Source organism: Plectropomus leopardus, chromosome 2 (assembly GCF_008729295.1).
Source record: "Plectropomus leopardus isolate mb chromosome 2, YSFRI_Pleo_2.0, whole genome shotgun sequence".
NCBI classification, from domain to species: domain Eukaryota; kingdom Metazoa; phylum Chordata; class Actinopteri; order Perciformes; family Serranidae; genus Plectropomus; species Plectropomus leopardus.
Genome location: NC_056464.1, coordinates 6,248,037 through 6,273,536, shown reverse-complemented (window position 1 = coordinate 6,273,536; position 25,500 = coordinate 6,248,037). Strand labels below are relative to the sequence as shown.

General features: G+C 39.5%; 1 protein-coding gene across 4 annotated transcripts in view; it reads left to right on the top strand.

Moving 5' to 3' along the window:
* The window catches only part of foxp1b (forkhead box P1b), a 206,391-nt gene that overhangs the window by 73,439 nt on the left and 107,452 nt on the right, over positions 1-25,500 (top strand). For all 4 annotated transcript variants that reach the window (XM_042499118.1, XM_042499110.1, XM_042499102.1 and 1 more), the window contains exon 5: positions 25,146-25,315. In XM_042499118.1, coding sequence (XP_042355052.1) covers positions 25,157-25,315 — 159 coding nt within the window. In that variant the 5' untranslated portion in view covers positions 25,146-25,156. The remainder of the gene's footprint in view (positions 1-25,145; positions 25,316-25,500) is intronic.

Genomic DNA, 25,500 nt, shown 5'->3' with positions numbered 1-25,500 from the left:
CTGGGATGAAAATAGGGCCTGTGTAATAGTTCCCTTGACTGCATTTATTGCTTACTTTAAAAAAGTAATTTCTTTATATCAGCATCAAGCTGAAAATTGCCATGTATTAGTATTAGGCTTGGTAAGCTTCTAATTCTGTGGCATTTACAGCTGGCTGTGTTTCCATGCATTTATAACACTTTGATTCTTAAGAGCTCCTTTAATCGCTTATGCCTAGCTCGGAACATAATAAACAACTCGCTGTAGCAAAAGTGCCACATGGGGGAGATTTCTAGCAAGAAAGTTAAACGCTCCTGTCACTGGCGGTTTTGTTGCTGTGTTTTTCATGCACCGCAAGTGCCGTAATCTACTCTCCGAGCTTGGCTGCTGTAGTTAAAAACAGTGACAGGCAGAATAGATGCAAGGCAGCGTGAAAATGAAAAATTACAGTCCCTACAAAAGACGTCACAATGGAGACGCAGGCGGAGACGGCGTGCTTGTGCCTTTTCCTGCTGATTGAGATCACAGGACGTGTCAAAGCCTTCTAAACACCCTCACCTGACCGCCGTCTGCTTTCCCTATCTGATGCTCTGCTCCCATCAGCTGCTATCAAGACACACACACGCTGGCAGATCGCCTGCCTCTGTATTGTCTGGCTAAACAGGTCGCGCAGTTAAATGCACGCCTCATGCCGAATACAATATGTCACACAATGGAGCAACATTCTTATTTTCTCTTGCATCTCCTGCAACTTTCATGTGAATTATCTTCCGCTGTGAGGTAGAAAGAACTGATAATGTTATCACAGATGTGTTATCTTGAAGCTACTTAAAATATCTTTTTGGGGGAGAAAAAAACGCGTTTGGCAAGTTTCAATCTATTTTTCTATCAGCATCAAACAGACGGCGTCTTCTTTTGGTCTGAAACATATTGTATAAACTCTGGTCTGCTAGGTGGAGTGAGGAGCTTTGATAATGCCTCCCTGCTATACCAGGTGCAGACAGCTAACAGTCTTTGTGAGAGATTGACTGAGGCGACAGAAGTAAGCAAATTCCATCTGCCGATGAGTTGTCTTACAGCAAGATGAAAAGAAAATCACAAAAGTGAGGAATAGTGTCAAAGCTCTCTTTTGTTTTTGAGCTGTGGCCTTGTGCCTCGGCTTCAGAAAAAATGAAATACAACTAATAACTTGAACTGATTTGTTGTCTTCTGAGCAAAATGACTATACGGGTTCTTTTTTTTGTGTTAACCCAGGCCAGCATCTGTCAGACTGCCTTTACTGCAGAACAATATACTGTACTAGAACTGGAGGGATTTCAAATATAACTCAATATATGTGCACACCAGGGTTTGTAAGGCTATGAAAATCCTGGGAAGACAGGGAATTTGCTAATAGCAATTCCCAGGCCTGGATAAGTGTTAGAACACTTAACATACTGACATTTTTGGGAAAGTCATGTAGGACCATTGGGAATTTGAAAATTCAATGATAATTTCAATTTTTACAGTTTTTGGCTATGGTAAATTTCACAACTTTTTGTTTCTTTTAAAGAAAACATGTGGAAGGCATGTTGTCTTTAAAATTCACCAGTAATTAAAAACAAACAAAAAAAAAAACAATCACCATTTTTTCTTGAAAGTAAAAAAAAAAAAAAAAAAAGGCAAATTTTATTCTTTCAAAATTGCCAAAACATATTGAAGAAAAAAAAAAAAAACTTGACCAGCATTTTTTTTTCTTTAGAAATCACCCAAAAATTTTAAAGATAAAAACCTGGACATTTAAAAAAATGTTATAGAAAACATGTCTTCCAAACCTGTCGGCCATGTTTTCCCTAAAATCAATGGCAAAATAAATACAAAACACAGAAAACATTGTAAGCCTCGACCCTAAAGCCAAAATTCAAAGCCTAAGCCCCTCCCCAGTGCTTAAAAAATGATTTAACATGCCTACCTGTTGCTGCACCAGACTCTCCCCTTTCACAAATAACAAACAGTCCCTAGCTTATATTGAATATTCGGCTCTAGTCATTATGTTTTAAATAATATATATTTTAAAAAAGCTATTGTATAGTAATGAAAATGAACCTAAAAGGAGTATTGATGGTCGTTTCAGAGAATGTATGGTCTTTAGAATTTGCTTCAAAGTCATGGAAAAGCCATGGAAATGTATTGATAAAAAGCATATGAACCCTGACATGCTGTCCCCCTACATTTGTATGTTATGACACGTTAGAAAAGACACTTGTTTATGGTTTGCAGAAGGTCTCTGACTATGTAAGGCAATTCAAAAAAGTTCCTCCAAGCCCCAGTCATTCTTATTTGGATAGTTTTGACTTTGTTGCAATCACTTCATGTCATGGTAAATATCACTTTGGCAGTCCTTTGCTTTCTCCGTTTATTTTAGAAAACAAATCCCTTTTAGGGATAAAGCACCTGGTGGGGCTACTTAATGGAATGGCTTCAGCCTTACGCAAATAAACAGCTTGCATTTTTTGGTGTGAGATTAGGAATGAGGCTGAGAGGGAGAGCTGGAGCGAGGTGGGTAAAAACCAAACAAAGAAAGTCAACATGTGGAGAGGACAGAAGTGGAGAAGTTGCACGTCTCTCTCCAGCTATAGCTAACTGTATGTGCTGTGTGGCTGTAGAAATGCATGTCATCATTGGCACGGTGTGAGCTTTGAACTTGGGCAAGACTTTGCTTTTTTTTCAGCATCATGTTGAGTTTTTTATTTTTTTGAATACTTGACCAGTGAGTCAGCAGGAGGATATTATTCAGAGGGGCTGGAAAATATCTTTGTTTTCCACACTTGCAAATAGAAAAACATGCGTTTATGACTTTTCATAACCGGGGAAAGATAACACGCTAACCAGAGCCAAAGGAAAGGGAATAAACAATTCACCAGTAAAACACAAAGCAGAATGAGGCCTTCATTTCTCTTAAATTACTCAACATTCTGTAGAAATGAGTGAAAAAAGGAGAACTTTTAAACCTTGGAAACCTGGAGCGACATCACGTTTCTTGTGCTGTTTTCAGACGCCTTTAACAAGTATTTAAACCTTTGAACCTTTTATTATAATTATTACTGTTATTATTATTAGTAATAATTTAATTACATTATCACATTATATGTGTATATATATGTACTTCAGAAGGAAAACTCAGACTCTTGCTATCTCCAGTATATCTCAATATTGTTGGGGTTATTTCCTTTTGTGTTGCTTATTGCCTTCTTTCCATGTTTTTTAAAGAAATCAGGCCAATTCGCTCAGGTTTCAAGTGTTTATCAATCAGATATATCAAATACAGAACATATCAAGAGTATGTCAGTTGTTTAATTGCAGCAGTAGTTTGCCTGCTGCTCTATTGTTCACAATAAGGTGCCCAACATCCTATTCATTGTCTTGATGGATTGTCTGGATAATGTTAAAATATTTTTGGACACTGAATCAGAATTAAGGGGCTAAATGAAACCATTTTCTTGAGAAAACATATTGTGCGAGAAGCTTGGTGATGGAAGGACTACGCGTATGGCTATGCTAGTTGGTAAACTTAGACAATAGCTAGCGCAATAGCTAGCCTAGCTGGGCTAGCACTCGTCATTCACAATAGCTCTCTAAATTCTATTTTCTCGTTACTGGCCCCTTTTCTCTTTTCTGGCATTTTGGTTTTGGGATTGTACCTCATTTTATTCAGTAAAGAGACACTGGAGGAGGATAGCAACTCTCCAAGCTAACTAGCTTATACTTTCAGTTATCAAGCTAGATAGAACTGTTTCTAAGTTTCACCCTTTTTTCAAGAGATGAACGTGTTTTATAGTCTTCTGTAGACCTCTTCAGTGGAGCAGGTTATATTAACGAGTTAAATAAAAGTGAACAGTACAAGAGAGTTAATAAGTGATGATAGCTTGGATTTCCGGCTCAGTGTCAAGATATTTTGTAAGAGTTCGCCAAAGTTGAACTCGGTGTGAAAAATAAGGATGCAGATGAACTTTTCCCCATTGTAATGGGTTGATTTTGCAAAGAAAGTTTATCTTTTTTAACTCAGGTGTGGTGTATAACTTGCTACTTGCCTGTAGTTCTAACTGTGGCAGGGTGTAACTTTTCCTCTAGGTGGGGCCACAGCCTATAGGCAGCTCTGTGTGTTTCGGCTGTCAGTGTATTTTAAACATTAGTGTTTTTATATTATTTCTCATGTTACATAAAGCACCGTGAGTGAAATCTGTGTTGATGGACGCACCTCTGGTTGACCAACCTGGTTAAGTTTCACTTTAGCTACTGTACTTTGGTGTTATGAGGTTGGTTCAAAAACATCAGTATTAGCCAGTAAAGAAAAAGAATTTTTTTTTTTAGAAAAGTTAGAAAAATATTTGCCCATTGACAAACCAAAGTTTGCAACCCTAGCCTAGCACATTTTTGCAGACATAATCAGTCCTAAGGTTGCCCAGTTGGGTGGAAAACTGTCCAATCTGGCAACTTTCATTGGCTTTAAGAAAATTTTCTACCGCACTCAGTTATTTTTAGTACCATCGTCGGTAAGCGAAAAGTACACCCGGTGGCACACAGACAAAGACTGAAAGCAGCGCTTTTTCATTTGTTGTAGCATGTTTCTGCAATAATGTATGATTTATGCGAGACTAACTACTATTTTTAAAAAAAATGTTTTTGGATATCAAATATAACTGAAGATTTTTATTGTTTTTATGTTTATGAAACAAACTAACTGGCAGAAAATAGCACATAGATAAACATATTCATCAATGGTAAAACAAAACCAAAAAGGAGCAAAACAACCAAAACAAACAATACTCAACAGACCAAATAAATCAACAAAAAGAGATAAAAATGGATAGATGATACTCAAAATATATGTAAAATTAATTACAATAATAATGCACAGTTGCACTGTACTGGAGAGCTTAGTTATCTACTATTTTAAATGCCGTCTCTGAACTGCAGGGGCTGCAACTACTAAAAATCTATTTATATTGAATGCTGGAGAGGCGGCGCCCCAGCACCTTTATTTGATCACATGCCACTGAGCTTCCATGCTCTTTCATTCAGGTGGAGTTCTTGATAAGGTGCTTGTTTTAGGACCATATTGAATGTACTGAGATTTTGGGGAACTTTGTCTATTGAAATAAAAAAATTCCTTAAAAGTTAAACATAAGGTATATAAATGCGACTGAAAAGCAATAATAATGAGTTTCTGCACTTTCTTACCCTCCATGATCAACTGTATTGAGTTTCAGTGTAGCGTTTTTAAAGAATAAAGTAGTGATTTTAGTAATGTAAAAGCAGTGTTTTCAGATTAGTCTATGAGAGTGTTTTTAAGCCGTACAGTTTGGATCAGTGAAAGCTTGGTGAGTCAGTGTGAGGTAAGGCCAAACTGAAGAGGAAAAAATGCATTTTCATCTTCAGCCGCCTCAGTGTGGACACGGCCGGAGGGGGACACGGAAAGCGAGCGGCTATTTCTACCCAAATGTGGGTTTATTTATGTAATCAAATGAAAAAAGGTGGAAGCATTTTTTAAACTGATATTTATTTACAGTTTTTCTCTTTTGCTCTGGTTTTAGCCTTGGCTCCTGCGTTGTTTTCATAAACAAAGTCTCTCTGGCTGGCTAGAAAAAACACGGGGCCGCTCAGTGCACTGAAAACAGGAATGACAAACACCATTAGCTGAAAAATTTCCATCTCATTGCAACTATGTTATTGTTTACTTTACCATACACGTCCTAATATGGTTACCTCCCTGTCAAAGCGGCCCAGAGCAGAGCCGAGGGGCCCTCGCAGGGAGACGCTTTCAGCTGCCACTTAGACAATAAGAAACAAATGTCACAGCTCGGCAAAATAGCCCGGCTTTCACGGCCTTACAGTACTTGGCCTTCCACGCCGCTGCTTGGCGCAGGCTCCCGTGTGATATTTATCTACTCTCCACTGTTAGATGCCCTCACAGTTTGCCCCCACCCCTCTCCTCCTCCTCCTCCTCTGTCCCCTCTCTTCTTCTCTTCTTTCTGTCTTTCTTTGTCTGTATCTCTCCATCGATCTCTGTCCCCGTCCTGGTGTTAGCTATATGGAGCTTGACTGATGGGCCTCTGTTTGCTGTGTTAAGTTATTTATCAGGGGGTGGGGTGATGTGTTTGGAGGAGCTGCTCTCCTCCCTGTGGCCGAGCAGAGGCCAGTTCAGCTGCAGGTCACGCCCCGGCCCCAACGCCGACGCTGCGTTTGAACTGGAGACATGTTGGCGATGCTCAGAGACCCTTTATGATACTTGGATGAAATCGCAAACCACACGACCTCAGAAAGGCTTGGAATACTGCAGAGGAAGTGTAACATAGTGGAGACAAGCGGCTGTCTCGTTTGAATCGTGCAGAAGTTTGCAAAAGCATCATCTGTCGTTGTATGTGTAATAATTTAACCTACACTGTAAAATCTGACTAGTTGATTTGACTTAAAAAAATGCAGGAAATCGATTGCCTTGAAAAATGTAACTAAGTTTCACTTTTTCAGTTTTGATTTCTGTTTACTTCATATCTAATTTATACATTTACTTATAAAATGTAGTCTTATATACTTAAATGTAAGAAGTTGTTGCAACTTAAAAATGACAAGTTTAATTAAGTCAATTATTTTGAGTTTTAGCAACTGAAGTTGCTAAAACTCAAAATAATAACCAAGCTTACTGAGCTGTATATCAAGTATACTCTGCTATATATCTGTATGCTGCTGGTTTCATCGTCAATCATATTTGTGCATTCTTCAAAATGTGAACAAAACAGAACTTGCAGATTTCCTAACTTTATTATTGGCAAAATCCTCTTTGATGTTCAAGTTAAGCCAAACTAATTTGGTTTACTGAAGTTAGAAAGACTTAGTAACTTACAAACACTTAGAAAGAACAAGGTGATACCACTGGTCATTTTTAAGTTGCCACAACTTCTCAAAATTAATTAAATACAGCTAAATTTTAAATAAACTTCACACTTAGATATAAAGTAAGACTAATGGTAGTGATCAACAGATTATCAGCCTGGCTGATTATTGGGGCCAATATTTGGCATTTTTCCAATTATTTGTATTGGTGTTTTATTTTAATGATAACTGATAAAATTAATTAATGAGAAAGTGTGCGTATTACACTCAACCAACACCAGGGGAGGCAGTCTGCAATACGTGCAAAGAAAGTGCCAGCATGGGAGGAACCTCTATTTTGTAAAACCTCAGGGAACTATTTTTATTTATTCATTTATTTTTTTATTCAAATTTTCACTGAATAAAAAAAAAAAAAAAAACTTTATAAAAAAGTTGCTGGGAACTTGCTGCATATGATGTTAAAAGTTTCAGGTTGAGTTTAGTTTTCTGTGTTGGAGTTTATGTTTCAAATTCAAAATTTTGACAGAATTTTAAAAATTTTATTGTAAATACATATCAGTTCCAAATATCGGTTATCGGTTTCATTTAGTACTAACGATCAGTATTGGTATTGGCCCTGAAAAATCAATAACGGCCGACCCCTAATTGATAGATGTACTTACTTTACTTTTTCAAAGTAATCAGGTTCCAAGATTATTACCTGTCAGATTTTACACTGTATAAAATCCAGCAGTTATCAGATCAAAATCCAAATTTAATGTCATCAAAATCCTAAAACTAGACATTTCTCAGATTGCCAATCCTCTGGGAGTATCCTCTGTGGATTGTCAGTTTATACACCATTAGACATTAGGGTCAAGCAACCTCACTGAAGGTTAGTCCAGCAGGAGGTGGAAATGGGGTTCTTTCAGATGCATGGGCTTTCTTTTCCCCAGTTGGGTGGAGGATGATGGCAGCCCTCACCTCAATCCTAAAATCCTCACGTTTATGATATTTGCCCAGCATTATCAGTGCCTGCGGATGAATGGGAGGACAGAGCATGAGGAATGTAAGAAGGTCAGACTGCGTGATTTACACAGTACAGAGCCAGAGAATCCTTGGGAAAATACTTGGGCCAGGATCAAACATAACGTCATGTGATATGTTCTTAACACTGACCTTTAAATTCATGCGTTTCAATGCTACCCTTTGGCAAATGATGCACCAAATGTAAAACAATTTGGGTAGCATGTTTTAAAATACCATCAAGTTCAAGAGAAGCATGATTGTGTGTTTACTTGTGTAGTTGGATGTGGTTTGGGGCTTTTATTTGCAAAATGTTCCAGTCATGTGCAATAGAGCTTGTTTTCCTTAATAAAATGCATATTAAAAATGCCAGTATTTTGAAGACATTCAAAGTAAAATCAGCCACTTTTTCTGAATTCTTGGAAAAGATAAGTGTGCTAACACATATTCTGAATCACAGCGGCTGATGTTTATGAAGTGTACACTCAGAGTGAGCTGCAAGGAAGTGGTTAAATGATAATAAGTTGACATTTTAAAGTGGTGATACTATGATAAAATGCAGTATGTCGTGTTTACTCATAGTTCAAACAGACATACTGTTCATGATATCTTATGTAGGGGAGAACAGGGTCTGTTGGGACACTTTTGTATCGGAATTGAATTACCTTCCATTACTCACAAACTGATAGTAACAGTAATGAAAATATTTGATCCCTGAACAGATACGGGTATTGGCTCACAATTTCTCAAGTATTTTTGAGCCTAACCCAAATTTGTTGAATTACAAGAAAAAAGGGGAGAGCAGGGTCGGTTTGGACACTTTTGTATCAAAATGAAATAACCCTCTATCACTCACAGACTATTGAAACAGTGAGATTGATTTCCTAACAGGTACAGGTGTCAGATAAAGTATAATTTAAAAAATTAAATTTTTTTTAGATCCCAACCAAACGTAAAAGGCAGAATTTTGTCAAATGTACAGTGCATTTTCCCCAAATTCCGCCTCCCCAGGAGGACTGGGGCAGTGGCTGGGGTTGGTTGGCTTAAAAATGTAAATGAAAACATTGCAGTTGCACAGTTGTAAATTTTGACATCTTATATTTACAGTATCCCTACTTTACACACATTTTTAAGAAAAAGAAAGAAAAATATTTCTAAAATTAGTGTAGTTTAATAAATTTTCCTACAGGCACAAGAGTATTTGAAGAGAGCAAAAAAGGGTGTCTGACCATTTTCCGGTTTAATAAACATTAACTTCATGACTTCACACAAGATCTTACTTAATTAGGAAAAAACGTAGTCTTTTTAAATCTATATTTTGTTGATTTTTAATAAGGTAGCAACTATAAACAATACTCTCCCAACTATCCCAGAGAGAGCAAGAATACTTTGGACTCCTGTGTGAGCTACCAACAAAAATTAAGACAACGGACACTGGGGACTCATTGAATGGACAAAAAAAAGAACTCTTCAACAATATGGTTTGGTATGCGGTCTAACTAAACACAGCACATTAGAAGAAAAATTAACAAAAGAACCATAAATGTACTCACATGCAATAGATTTCAAAGCAATTAATAAAAAGTGAGGAGTAATCAAAAGGTCAAACTATCTGACCTTTTGATTTGATTTGATTTGAAACAGATTATCTGTATCAGTGTTTCATTTGAGGATCGCTGATAAAAATTAATTAATGAAAAAGTGCAAAGAAGGTTTCACCATGGAAGGAACTTTGTAAAACCAGGAAGGGAGCTATTTTCATGTATTCATTTTAATTTAAATTTTCATCTGACTTTATGAAAAAAAAAGATTGCTGGGAACTTTCTATATAAAATGCTGGTGAAAGTTTCAGTTTTGATTAAACATTTGCTAAAGACATTCAAAGAAAGTTTTGTGTTGGAGCTTGTTATATTCCAAATTCTAAATATTGACAGAAAGATTATTATTTTTATTGTAAATGCAAATTGGGTCCAAATTAGTATGTCTGGACAATATTAATTAAATATTGTCCAGACTGCCCCTCCCCCCGTCCCAACCAACCCCACTCTCCCCTATTTGTTTAGTTCTAACCATAATTTCCACTCCACTGCAGTTATTTTTTGCTGATAAGCTAATGCCACTGACCTTTTTTTCTCTTTCTTCTCTGAGAGGAAAGACTATACCCTCTTTGACGTTAATGAACTTTGTGAAATGGTTGTTTACCGGCTTCAAGGTCAGTTTCTGAGAAGGGCAGCAGGTTTCCTTGTAAACATATTTAAAGCCAAAGATGTGTAAACACTGTAAATGTATACAGGTGGAGTGGGAGGCCACACCGGCACATTTTCCTGTTTTCTGTGTTTGTTTTTTTCCCTGACCTTTCCCCTGTGACACACGCATATAGGCTGCTGTAATATGCAAACCAACAAAAAGCAAAGAAAAAAAAGTCTTAGAAAGCGTAATGATGTGCCTACTCACAGTATAAAGCTGAGACGGGAGAGAGGCAGATAGCAAGGCAAACGCAGGACTAGTGGGGGTATTAAATATGAATTAATGGAATGTTGCTCAGGCACATCTCTGGGTGTAGTGTAGTGTTGAAAAATAAAATTTATGTTGCCGGCTGCTAGCCGTGAAGGTGCATTTGGACTTAGTATCCTTTAATTAGAAGTGAGATATTAGCATTTCATAGGGCTTTATGCTGGGTGAGGGGATCGGCCGGCCACCGCGCCTTCATTAGCCAGCTTCTCTGTGTAATGAGTGCCATCATTAGCTGATGGAGTGGATTTGCCCTAGCTCTACCTTGAAAGGCACATCTCTTACATACTTGCAAGGAATAAGGCCTTTTAATGGATTTCTTAATGAATAAAATAACATGCCACTTGTTTAAAATTTGACGAGTGCATTTCTGATGATGCACACCACCGCTGCCTTTTACGTTTTTGTTAAATTAATAGCAAAATACTGCGGGTGATAATAGTAGAAAGCGGAAAACAAAGGTATCCACGGGGCTTGGTGGTAGCAGAGCTGACGCTTGTCCAAAAAGAAAAAAAGAAGTTTTTATGTTGTATGATCCATCATAAATTCCAAATTTTACTAATAATATGTGCACAATAAAAGTTCTACATCAAAAGGGTCCAGTTTCATTCTTATGCACATGAACTGAGGTGTGTGTGATGTCTGTCAGAGGTCTGAGGAAGTGCTCTGTGAGTGCCAGCGCTTAAAGCTCGCCATGTTTATCAGGCGAAAAAAAAAAGGCAGGACAGCTATTGGATAAACCTGACTGCATATTTATATATGTGTCTGTGCAGGATGTGTGTGCACATTCAACAACAGTGAAGACAGTCAGAGCCGAGGTGTGTTTTTTTTTTTTTTTTTTTGTGATATGGAAGTCTCCCTAAGCCTTCGGCTGCAGCTCCATTCTCGGAATCAGGCGTGAAGTGATTAGTATTTTATTGATGAGCTCCTGAAGTGGCAAGTGTGGGAAATTGGATCTTTGATCTCCTGGAGTTTGGGAAATATATCCTGAGAGTGTGGAGCTCTCCAGGTAAAACACCACCCCCCCAACTCCCTCCATAACACACACACACACACACATACACACATACTTAGACAGACGCAGACAGACATGCCGTTTGGGAGGGATATTCCTCCCCTTCTCCAAAACACATATTTGTTTTGGATGTTTTCACTGAGAGTCTACACGGTGATTACAGATGTTCATTAACAAAATTGCGTATTTGTTTTAAACTTTAACCAATCACTTTGATATGCTAATTACAGTGTAATTTAATTTGAGCCCCTGTAATGATGATGCTGTTATTATGGACATAAATGATGCAGTTAAGCTGAGAGTAATCTCATTTGCATACTGTACATGCCAGTAAATTAAGCCCTTTCCTGCGTTGCTTCAGCTTTAATTTTCCACCCCTTTTCACACAGCATCCCTCAGCCCCTGTGCCTAATAGCAGGCCGGCTTGTTTGATGTGGAGAGCCGCTTCCTCGCACTAAATCTCGTCACAATATGTAATACATAAAGGCTCTCATTATAACTCTAAGTGCTCTTTTAAGAACTTGGTATTAATAAGCAGGCAAGCTTTTTTTCCCCCCGTGCCTTGTATTGATACACAAAAAACAGTTTTGTCCCTGGCCATAATCATCTTCAACATTCCCTAATCTGCATGTGAGAAATAAATACCGTCACGGCTGTGATAACGATGTACCCAGGAATAGTTAAAGAGCCCCTAATCATATTGTATATACGTGTTGATCAGAGATTTCTTCAAAGAGGTGATTGTATTTTGATATTCCGCCTTTGAAAAAAAGATGAAGGGCATTTGGATTTTTTTTTTATTTTTAACCAACACGTTTTCCCTCTCACAAAAACTAATTGAAAAATATTGCCTTATTGTATGTTTAGAGCAAATAATTTGGCTTTTCTTTGTACAAATGCCTTTTTGATGTGTGTATGAAAGAGACATATTTCAGAGAGAGGGGACACGGCTCGGCCTTGATAAAAAGCTCCCGTGTCTTCATTAGAGAAGCAGCACCTCGTGGCGTCTGATTGTCTGATGTTTGCGGTGAGAAGGTAAACATGTTTGTCATACAGGCTTGTATTTATGCTGATCAAACACGTGGGATAGGCGGTGGTGAATGTTAAGGACTTTGGCTCACCGCAGGGCTCAGCAGACAACCTCACAATGGGCCAAACCTGCCTTCACATCCTCCTGCTCACAAGCAGAGTCTGACACCCCTTTTGAAGGTGGGCTAAGAGGGTGGTTTATGGACTTTAACACAGACAATACAATTGCCCTTCACTGAGAATGCTCCTCCATTTTGGACCATAAAGAATATTATTTTTCTGCCAGCCAATTTTCTCTGTTAGTCTCTAATTGGCTACATAAATCTCGGCCGTTGAGGGTGAGAAATGTTGCAGTGTCACACAGTGTAATCTTCACCCTTATTTACCAATTCATTAAGATTCATTGATGCAGGATCGGTGAGAGGAAATGACAACATAAATCAGGCCTCCAACATAATGACCCTAATCAGTTGGGAATTGCAGAAAATGTCATGATGAACTATGTCCTTGTATTAGTGCCACTGTACATTGTCATTGTGCTGCTTTATGAGTGGGACGCATCCTCCTGACATGGGCTGTATTTAACCAAAAAAGAAGAAGAAAAAAAAAAGAAAGAGTTGTTAAAACCTGATTTCATTAAAACGCTGAAATTCATGTAAGGTCTTTTGGTATTTAGCCCTTCACCCCTTTATCTTCAGTTTAACTGCTTAATGGAAGGCACAAACTCCCATCCTTTTTAACCCTCTCTGTGCTCTCTCTGGGATGCTGGGGCTTTTAGAATAATAACATTCTTCTGAGGCTGAAATGACCACCGTTACCATATCGAGGATAGATTGCTTCTTTAGACTCAGCAAGAGGGGTCAGCTGGGTAAGACCACTCCCACACCAGTGGCGGTGAATCAGATGACTTATAGCAAACTGGCTGTTGTGTGAAAGCCCAGACACACCAAACCGTCTGCCTGCCTCTCCTCGCGTTGCCTGTGTCTCGACCAAAATGTTTCACCTGAGCAAACCACAGAAACAACAGCCAACGGCTTATAGCACAAACATTCCGTTTCTGAGTGAGAGAAATTAACTCTTTTTACTAGCAGGCCACTTTTGTCTGTATCTATCAATCAAAAACTGAAAACTGGAAGAACGACAGGACAGATTCAAGACGCCAGTTAGCACATGAACAACACAACTCGATGCTGAAAGAACAAGTGGTTTCTACCGTGCGCTAGCTAACAATAACACAAGAAAATAAAAACAGTTTTCACTGAAAAGCTCAAAGAGCTTAAAAAAATTGTTCAATATAACAACTTAATTATTCCCAGTAGTTTGGTGGTAAAATTGTTAGGATTAATAAGTTCAGCCTCTAGGTTGGGGGGGGCTCTTCTGTCCAGAGTTTTCATTTTGTCCCTGTGTCAGCAGATTTTCCTGGGGCGCTCCGGCTCAGCTCCAGGTTAATTGGTGACTCTCAATTGCCTTTAAGTGTGAATGTGAGTGTGAATGGTTGTTTGTCTCTATGTGTCAGCTCTGTGATAGTCTGGCAACCTGGTCAGGGTGTACCCTGCCTCTCGCCCAATGACAGCTGGTATAGGCTCCACCCCCCACTCGACCCTTAAGAGGATAAGCAGTTACGGCCAATCAATGACTGAATGTTTCGATCTCAGGTCCCCTTGACTTTAGCCGTTTTTTTGCTTACCTCACGTCCAACAGGCTCCATTGACTTTCACATGGATTAAACATGCTACATTGGCTAAAAAATAGGAGATAAGGGCCAACATAGTGCTAACAGTCCAGGAAATGCCACAAAAAGTAGGGCTACAGTTGCTTACCGACGTCCTGACATTGACCAACAGCTTACTTTCAGCTTGATGTGTCAGGGCCCTAATAGCAAATTGTGTATGTGCCACAGACACCTATGCCGACCTTAAACCAAATGACTTCTCAAGTAATTTTACTGCCACAGAAAAAATTCTGATGTTAATATTAAGTCATGAAAGTTTTTCCTCAGTTAGTGCACACTCCCATGATCTCAATCATTTGATGTAAGGTGGTTATAAAACTCAGTCAGAGCTGTCTTAAGTCAGTCTTTTTTTCTTGTCTTGACGTTCCACAAAGTCAAACATGTTCAATATTATAGTAAGTTTATATTCTAGGCTCATGCAAAAACTGAAGTCAAAGACATTAACATTGTCAACAACTAATACTTTTCTGACTCCAGCACCAAACAGGAAACAGCAAACCAGGAAAATAGTAACATGACACTCTGGGGAGGCGCAAAAATGTGGACAGGCCTTGATTCTTTATACTGTTTAAAAAAAGAACAAAAGTGTTAGAACTGTAGCGTGAACAAGAGTCTTGAGCTTGTATCTGATCCTCCAACCAGCACTTATTTTAGTGAGAAATCTTCATTTTTGAAACAGGTCGCCTCTCGTTTTCCATGTCCTCCTTTAATTAAAGTTGTGCAGCTAACTAATAGAGGCTGTTAACCAGTTGAGGTGACAAAATTCAAAATGTAAAGTTTGTACACAAATACAGTTTATCCTTATAATTTACATTAATGCCAAATTTACAAGAATACTGTCAACATGATTCCTTTTATCTTGTGTTTCTGGAGTTATTTGTTTTTGCAGACACATAAGGAATTGTTAATATGCCATATTTCTTAAAGCGAGATGGGTGTAATGTTTTCCACCAGGAGCAGGGTTGGGAATTAATCTGAAAAGAAATGTAGTTTTGCAAATAGTGACCCTGAAAGATCCCAAGTCTGCAAAATCTTACAGTGTGTGAATAAAAACTTAAAATCTTTTGATGTGAGTGCATGTTAGAATTTCTTTGAAATGTATTTTCAAAGTTTTAGTGTATTGTAGGCATAAATTTGAAGCTTATTACTGACAGTTATCAGTGAGATGCTACTGGAATTAAATAGCCATTGCACTTTCATAGTATTACTTGTGTGTAAAGGTTAATGATTGCATCTGAAAAATCAGTAGCTTAACTTAATCTCTGTTTGAGTAACTCTAAACAAAAGAGGTTGGGGACCTCCACCTGTGATGTGTTTGTGTGTGTAGATAATATTTAACACTGTGAGGAATCATTTAAGTAGCAGAAGTTAGACCAGACCTCACAGATTCTTCCAGTTTTTATGGTACTGAGAGAAGGAATCATAATAAATGCATCTAGCACACTTGATGACTTACTCAACAGTAATTAGCGGCTTACTTTGTGTGTAGAGCGGCGGTTTACCACAAGTCTGTCTTGATGATTTAACACAAGTGCAAAGCTTTTCCCCAAAACTGACGAGGTTACATGTTGTCAGCTCACAGAGGAAGTGTGCACTCCAGTGAGTTGACAGCGGCTCTAATAATATTGTCCTTTCTTTGCGTAGGTGCGCGGTATTAATTAGACAAGTTCGTTAAGGCTAACCTTGGTTTTCCCAAGGAAAATGCATCTGACACATTTACCCTCCGCAAATTCGCATTCCCATACCCCGCGGGAACAGCCCTTACATGAATTCCAGTAAAAATGATTAAAAATATATGACACACTTTAAGTAATGTTAAAACAATAAGTGCTTTTGCAGATCCCACAGGATGCCAATAGATTGAAGTTGTGTTTTTCTTTGGGTATGCATGTTTGACGGGTCTAATTGGTAAGATGAGCTGGAGGGAAGTGATGCCTGCCTTCATGCTGCGCATTGAGCCCGTGGTCAGAAAAAAAAGAGGCCCCGCGTCTCCTGGTGTCTGTCCTCACGCTGCAGTGTTAATGGGCATGAGCCACATGTGAGCGAGATTATCAAAGTCAAATGAAGGAGAGTCGCAGAGAAAATGTGTGGCGAACCACTCCTAAAAGAGGCTCCACATCCCAGAATTACTATTCCATTCATGTACAACCAGATTTAAACTCATTAGACTTCTCTATTTACTTAGTCTCTATCGGCCCTAGCTGTACTAAAAATACCATGGCCTGCCTTACTTTGGCACATTCTGTCATTGTCTGTGCACAGCAGGCCTTTACACCGAGGTGTTTCTCGCTGCTCCGTGCAAAGGAGACAAACTGGTTTGTGTATTTTCTGAAATTATGGATCTACTCAGCTTCACCACCAGAGTCTCTGGTACCCTTCTTATTGTTAATTTGCCTGAGCTTGTAGCGTGATAAAGGGTTGATTTTCACATAAGATGCTGAGTCCCTTCCCTCTGCTCATGGTGTTGTTAAAGATTTGGATCTAGATTTTATGCTTGAGAATCCTATCACAGCTGTCTCAATATGTTATAAATATGTGTTTGGCACCCGTTCACATATCTTATGCTGTCCTTGCGTGCTTGGTGGATCTTCCTATAGGCAGCAAACCAGGGTTGCCACTCAGAGTGGTGCTAAAATTGACAAAAAAGTTGACACTCAAAAAGTGAAACATACGGGAAATGATAGAGCGGAGTGTATGTGGAGAGCATTTAAAGTAAGGTGAAGGTTAGGGCACAAAAAATGAAGACACATATCTGCACATACTGTACTCTTATTGTTTATTTATTATTGTTGTTTGTTATCTAAGTTAAGTTAATTTATGTTTGTTTTGTTTTTTTTAGGAGTCTGACTTACCAGATGTGACTGTGCACGTCTTAAATCTTTTAAACTTAGGCAAGTTGATGTCATTTCTCTCAAAATTATGGTCATAGGGCAAAGAGTGACTTAAGAAGACATGATCCAAAAATTAGTAAAAAAATAATAAATAATATTAAAAATACAGGAAAATACCCCCCCCCCCAAAAAAAAAACAACAACAAAAAAAACTCAACAAAAAGTAAATAAAAAGGGGAAAGTTAAAGCAAATAATGAAATAAAAACAGGGAACTGACCTGAAAAAATGCTTCAAGAAATTTAAATAATTCTGTGAAATAATTTTAAATATGTAATTTAATTAAAAAGAAATAAATAATAAAAAAGTTTTATGGACATTTTCCCCCTAGCATTTTTTTAAAACAAATTCTAAATCTACTATGCAATATGCAGGACATCTCATGCCAGATTGCTCATTACTTTCTTTCTCATGTTTTTGGAAGAAAAAAAAAATCAAACCAATATGCTCAGCATTCAACGATTTAAATAGCTTGTAAAAGTTGTCTTAACACAGCAACTGATGTTGATCCAGGTTTCAAAGGGTTAAAGCCTGCAGTTGGGCGACTGATTTCATCTGATAATCTCGCTTACCTTTCGCTATCTGCTTACTGTTTCCAAATCTCCTTCACTACAGAAAACAGCTACCTCCGAGCTAACAACTCACAAACTGAAAATGGCACATTTTGACAAAGATTTGGATCTTGCAACAGATAAAGCAACTCGTGAAAGCATCTTGAAAAAGCCTTGATTTCATCTTGCAGGATTCTGATGCCCAGTGTTATCCATTTTCTATGTACATTGCCACATACAGTCAGCAAATCATTTGTGTTTTTAACAGGTTCATTTAGTTTCTCTGGAGCTAAAGTACAACAGGTTTCACCTCTTGGACAGATTATCAAATTTTGTTTGTCTTTTTTATCACTAAATGTTGAACCACACAGACACAGGATTGTTAATGTTTATGTAGCACTTTTATTTTGCAAAGACCATTTTATTGCTCACCTCCCCACATATAGGTGTTATGCAACTACAAGATCACCCCTGACACTTGGGAAAGAGTCAAGACGATTCTGTTTGCTTCAAAGAAACAAAAATAAACCAAATTATTTTTTCCCCTGTGCCAGAAAGATCATCAGTGATTCCACACCTTTCTACAGTGCTGACACAGCGCTGTGGGGATAATGTATGTAACAAATTTCTTTGTAGTTCTTGTAAGTTGTAAATAAAAATGATGATAATAAAATATATGGGATAAATTAAATCAGTAGGCGAAGTGTAGACCAGAAACTATGGATTCTGGGTAGTGAAGCCTTATTAGATGGCTTCAGTTCAGCAGATGGCAAGTTACTGCATTCATGAAAAATGCATGGTAAAGGTCTTTTGTAATCACAACTTATTTTTGGCTGATGAAGTGTTCGATACAGCAGATGGACTAACTTATGATTTGTTAAAATTACACATAAATCAAGTAATCAAAGCCATGCACTTTGATTTGAAATAGATAACATCTTCATCTGTTCAATTCCACACAATTCCCTTTTTGTTGTTGTTGTTTTTCCACTCCGTACCCTGATGTTGTGAGTGCCAGCTCTCTCTCGACATCCTTTGTTATTTCCACAAACCCAGTTACTGAATAATTGAACAAGGTAAATGTTTAACATGTTTTTACAAGTTCCTTGCTGCGCTGTTGTGTAGAGCCACTGTTTGTTGGGTCTGGAAGAAACACTTGCTTGCTTTGCTTGACAATGACGTGTTTCCATAGGAGACCACCACCTCGCCGGGGCCGCCCGCCCCATCTTGTTCTCATTCACTGTGTGCTCGCTAGCAGCTGCGACGCACCAGCCTAATGCGTCTTCAGATGTCAGAAGAATGACTTTTTGTTTATCTTGACTTCTGCCTCGCTGTTTATTCTAGCCCGAGCCGCCTTTTGCATCGACCTTGATTCCCTAAAGCCTGGCCCCCCTTCCCCTCCCCTCCCACAACCTGTTTACACTGTGCCTGCCCCGAGTGTCACCTAGGAAATCGGCTGATCATTCCACCTGGTTAATATTAAATGGCTCCTGCAAGGAGATGTGTTTGTTCATAAACACAAACCCCTGCTCCTCCTGTTTACTGTAGCCATGGCAGCAATCACTTATTAAACAAACAGCTGCTTTGTTTGCCAGCATGAGTGGTCTGCTTTGTCCCGCACAAGGTCTGGGAAGAAGTTGGACAGATCTGTGACTCGTGTGGTGCAAGGATGTTGGGGTTTATGATGGAGGTATTACTAACAGGGGGTGGGGTGTATGTTCGTACTATATTGTCACAGTAGTCTGGAGATATGCTTTGCTTATCTGTGACTTGGTTGAAGTGGCTGACAAGATTACACGGTTGTTTGGTCTGACTGTGAAGTCTCCTTTGGCAGAATGTCATCCCCGCCGTTAGCTCCTTTCAGCGGAGGACGGACTGACAATCGCAGTCGGAGCGGCAAGTGAGTCCAGATTGAGTCCTTTTGATGGAGGTGGTTCTGGTTTGCAGAAGGCCAAGATAACATGTGGAGGGATGTGGGAGTACAGTTTGGAAAGTTATTGGGATTTTGCCCAGTTTTCTGTATATTGGAGTTGTCAGTGATTAGGGCTATGTTAGTGGATTATTTGAAGGGATATTTCGCCAGTTTTCGACCAGCTTTGTAACCAAACAGTATTGGTAGTATAAGTGTAAATGTAAATATATATTTAATCTGTCTATATGACCCACTGCCCTCCAGCCACACAACTCTACTTTCACATTTTCGTATTCTGTTTTTTCAGACTAATAAATACACAAAAGAAATGCACAAAATGTTAAGAAAAGCCGTAGTCTCTCACCTATTACAACTTTTGACCTAAACTTTCTCTTGGTCACACAAGACTGATGAGACTTAATTGCTTTGTTAACCCATTGTAAAACACACTTCATTAAAACAATATAAAACTCACCCAAACCGTCTTGGTTACTCATGCTAGTAATCTAGTCAGTAAGTCCAGTATTTCAACAATAACCAGCTCTGGTTTGGTCAAAATAAATCGTTAAAGCAGTGGGTGTTTCGTATCCTACAGGTTTTAAAGAGGATTGAAGTGGCAACAATTAAGAAGTCAAGTGAGAAATCATAATCATAGTTAGTCCATCCTTGTTTTTTGGGTAAAAAACAAGTTTCTTTAAAAACAGATAAAGAGTTTGCAGGTAATCAATATAACCTACAATTTTACCTCTGTTGTTTATTTTTTGTTGTGTAATGTCCTCAATTCATGACACATCCTTGATTCCAAGCAAAACTGGTGAAAATACAAGCTGGTTCTCAGGGTTCCAAGAATCCCGAACAATACCAATTCAAGAACCAGAACTCATTTGGTGGAAAAGGAGTAAAAGCGTAAAGAAGCAGATCAAGAGACAGACCCACTGAACTGTGATCAAATATAAATTAATATTTTGTTACTAGACTGCCATTAAAAGATATTTTAATACCCTGATTAGATGTAATAACGAGAGTTTGTGAACAGGAAGCGGGTACCAGCCGGCCATGATTGTGTCAAACGAACAAGTTTGCGCTACATCACCCACCAGCGGGAGCTTGTATTGGTCCGTTATAGCGCAGTGCATTCTGGTAGTGGTAGTTTTTCTACCTCTTGAGCAAAAGTGAATGCCACAGTCTTTTTTCTCCTGTCACATTACACCTTTATCAATATATATATATATATATATATATATATATATATATATATATATATATATATATATATATATATGTGTGTGTATCTTTCTACTGCATAGACAGCCTAGTTTTATGTGAGCAGCATTTTGTATCGGTGAAATACCTCTTTTAGGTACAGCTTGTGTTTCTCCTTTTAGGAGCCAAAACACAACACAAGCCTGTTAAGAATCCTTGAGAAGCACTCTATTGCTACACCTTTGGTACAGGCTGATGTTGTGTTGTCTAGTCTAGCAACCAAGCCGAACCTAAACAGCACTAAATTGAACCTCTCCCCATTGTCTCCTCCTCGGTTTGTCTTTATCTCCCACCCAAGAAATGTTGTGCTTTTGTTGTGTGCTTGTGTAAACAAGGGCCGTGTGAGAACTCTGCGAATCGAAGCAGGTGGCCGCCGAGGCTTTACTGTCATGAGCATTAAAGAAAAACAGAACATGGCGAAGGGTCAGAGCACAGCTGCGCAAGGCCGACCCTACCTTGAATCGACTGCTGACTTGTTTGAGCTGTTGAATTCCAGGCAAGCATGACAGGGGGACAGGCATTAGATTTCCAGCGAGGAGGAGCAGGAGGAGGAGGAGGAGGGGGCAGGGCTGATGAGCTCTGGCTGCCGGCTGTTCTTAACCTTCAACCTGTCTGGTCAGGTGGGAGACACATGTGACTCTTGTTTGTACTGTACTCCCCATATTTGAGGCTGGGAAAACAAAACAGACTGTAAACAAACAGAAACTCTGACCTTTTTTTATTATCCAGTGTTTGTTCCAAACACTTGTTTTGTTTTGCAAGCAACTACTCCCCCTGAAGAACAGGCAAGGCATCTAATAATCAACAGCACAGCCGGTTCTCCTTGTACGAACTGTTGTTGACTTGTTTTCATCTCCTGGAATTTCCATGATTTCTTTTTTATATTTTAGAAAGAAAGCTGCTCCATTAATAATGAGATTTTTTTCCTCATGTGTCCTGTTGTGTTTTGTATTATATTTGGAGCATGAATGCATATGCCTTTAACCCCAGTAACTGACCCCCTTTTAGCAGGACATTTGACCCATAATTATAGCTGAATTTGTCCTGTATAAATGGAACGGATGGAAAAACTTGGAGCTTTTTGAGTCATCGCAGACGAGGCTATCCCCTGAGCAAAGTGAAAATAAATAGATAGATAAACACACGGCGGGGCCAAGTCACGTGGTCCGAGTTGCCCGGGCCCCAGCTGATGATGGCGTCCCTGCCTCAGTGCTTCACAGATTAACACTGTTATCAGCACAACTCTCTAATAAGGCTCTTTCCTATCTTCTTGATATTTATGATGGATAATGCCCATTTTCCATTTTCTTTTTTTTTCTCCAATTTTTTTTTCTCCGCTCATGATATTGCAGCTTTGAATTATTCTGTGGTGAAAGTAATGAGAAAGTAGATTTATGGGTTTCATTTGTTTGTCAATTCGAAAATTAATTGGGTGTTAATTTTAGCCATCCCCTCATCAGTGCCGGTTCCAAGCATGCGCGCATTACTTTGCATTCATTGTAGCCTTTCTCTCCTTTATTGTGGGTCACTAGTTTTGCATACATTAAAATAGCCCTGCGGCTCATTCTCTTGATTACTTTTGGAGATGCCATGCATTTGGAAATTTACGCCTTTCCGTTATAATTATGAAAATTTTGCATGGAATGACAGTGCATGTATAATAGCTATTACTTTCCCCCCTTTTATTTAGCTTTGGAAAAAAGAAAAGAAAGCAGGCCCTTCTTTTTTTTCCCCCCGCATGTGGAAAAATGTCTTTTATTTGAAAAATAAGTGGGGGTGAATAACGTCAGCCCATGGTTTATTTCAAATGGCATTTAATTTCGCCTGAGAATGTGTGTTTCTAATTGGTGTCTCAGAAGGGGAGTTGGTGCGAGCAAGGGCCTGTAGATGGAGTTGTGGCTGGCTGCGTCCCATCCCGCAGTATTCCTCTTTGCTCACTCCTTGTTTAGAAAATCCCATTATGGAGGGAGGCCGTGCCAGACTGGAGGGGTGAGCCGGGTCAACATCTGTCTGGAGGGAGAGGGGGGCCGGCTCTAGTCCTGGCCCAGAGAACGGGGTCTGTAGGCCGGGCCCGAGCTGCTCAGACAGGCCCCTGAGTGTGGGGGCGTTGTGACACACAACTGAACCGGCACAGGCCACAGTGTCAGATGACTCACTCGGATATGCTTCTTGCATGGAGGGCTTCTACAGCAGAAGAAACCAGAGTGAACTTTGGATTTTTTTGTTCTGGTGCTGTTTTAGTTCAGCGGAGCCCCAAAACTGCTACTGATGATGCAGAATTTGAAAGAGCAGAGCTGCTTAGAGTGCTGTTTATTTTTTAATAATCCCACATCCAGATTATTATCTCACCTATACTCTGTAAATATTCCTATGTGACAAGTTGTCAACCGCAATTTCCTATCTGTCAGCCTGAGTGTGTGTCCCCACGGTGTCTGGGTGTGTGTCTGCATCTTGTTTAGATTTGGACCTCTGGAGACACTCTGCGCCCCGTGTAGTTGAGCACATATTAACCGGCACCGGCCCCCCTATTACACGCTTTAAACGCAACACCATAAATCTGCATTTAGTTCCATTTTCACCTTCTTTCATGATGAGGCCCAGTGTTTTAAAGGCATTTATTCTGCTTCATATAAATAATTAATCAGCCAAGTTAATTTGCTTCTGCCTGACTTGGTCAGCTTCATTAACCGCCCTGGAATTGGGGGGCTAGACGCGTTGCGCAACTGAGGCCCGCGACCAGCGCACAATAGCTGTAAATCATTCCACTGATTTGAGGAATACGGGCACAGAAATGCACCAGCGTCACTGGCACTTTTCCCCAGAGAGACGGAGGGGGGGTAGAGGGGGGCATCATGTCTGTCTGGCTTTTGTGTATCCAAAAGCAGAACAGAGGTTGTAAAATGTAAGCAAATAGCTGTGTGTTCACACAAATTACTGCTGTCATATTTTGAAGTCAAAAGCATGCGACCATACATAAAACTACCAGTTTTTATATGTTATTCTTTTCAGTTTTGAGTCAGAAACAGAGAAAACAGAAAAAAGGGTGCTTTTGCTAAAGAGGTAGAAAACCTACAACTACCAGAATGCAGCAACCTAGGTGACGTAATTTGGACTGGTCCGTGGGACCATGGCGGCCGGCTGGATCTCGTGTTACGATAAGCTAAAATATGTGTCTGAAAACATTTTAGGCAAGAAATATGCGACTCAGTAACAGAATCTTGGTTTATATTTGATTAGTGCAACTTAGTTTTACTGTTTGATCAAAGTTTTTTGGCCTCCATTGCCAATGTGCAGGAAGCAGTATAGTGCCCACTTCCTGTTCATAAAATCTCACTATTACGGCCAAATATGGCATTCATATATGTTTCTGAAAACATTTTAGGAGAGAAAAAGGCATCTGATCTGATTTCGGTTCGACAGAGAGAGGGGCGGGTCTGTCTTTTGATGAGCTGAATACTCTTTGTGTCCATGTTGAAGTACAGCCTGTATTTTGAGCAACAGCCCAAGAACCAGTGAAACACCGCCAAATGACGTGTTTTACATCGTTTGGTGGTGTTGTGGAGGGATATTAAGGCAGTGGTTGGACTGAGGAAAGTTTACTACAGTTCATCTACACATACTACAATTGTTTTTATTCAAAGCTGGTTGAAAATTGGTGAAGTATCCCTTTAAGGTATGAAAGATGAGTTTTTTTCTAACAACTCAAAGCGGTTTATTTATATTCAGACCTGTATTTTGGTGTTAATTGAGCACCCCTGAAGGATTTGACTGTTTTCGCTCGGCCTCAGATTGGATGTTTCTCATGGAGATCCTTTGGCAGGCCTCACACAGTCGCCCTGTTTCCCATTAAAAAGCTATTCTGCAGTGGTTCTTCTGGGAGCCATGCAAGTAAATATATCCATTTCCATAGAAAGTGTTTTGTTTTGGAGGCTCAGTGTTTTCTTGGGCTCCTCTGCTCTCCCTCAACTCAGGTTGGGTTCCTCTCGGATGGACCCCAACCCCTCCACCGCACCCCTGCATATGCCCTATAACACAAACAAAAACCCGGTCCCGCTCCTTCTCCTTTAGCCCAGTATGGACTTGTCATCTGCAAAGGATCTGCACCGGAAAAGACAAAACAAAGGAGCAGTTCATTATACTGCGGAGAAAGCGGTCTGTGGGAGCGCGTGCATGTGTGTTTGCCTCATTGCATATGCTACAAGCAAACAAACAAGACACAGGGAAGCACAAACCAACAGGGAAACCTGCAATAAAAGTGAAATTGTGTGGGAAGGATATGACAGATGTTTATAGTTTGGCCCAGAGTTGAAATGCGACCTCATTGCTGTGTGTTTTAACAGCTGTTCCTCTCCGTCTCTGTCCCTGTTTTCTTTCTGTGTCTTCTCTCAGGTTTTTAAGTCATGATGCAAGAATCTGGGACGGAGGCGACGAGCAACGGACCAGCCAACCAGAATGGAGGAGCCAATGTGGAGGGCGGGTCAAGGGATGGACGACCCAAGAGCGCCACGCCGTCCGTGGAGGTGACTGCAGCTGACCTGCTGCATCTCCAGCAGCACCAGGTAGGCCAGCCCTCCCTTTCGCACCTGTCTTCACTTCATTAAGGCATGTCAACAGCAGGCCCGATGCCCCTCTTAAAGTGCCACTTAATATTTAATTCCCCCTCAAAGTACATCTAGTACATAAACACATTATTATTATTATTTATGTATATTGAGGCCCTTTTTGAATATTTAAAGAAGGGGAA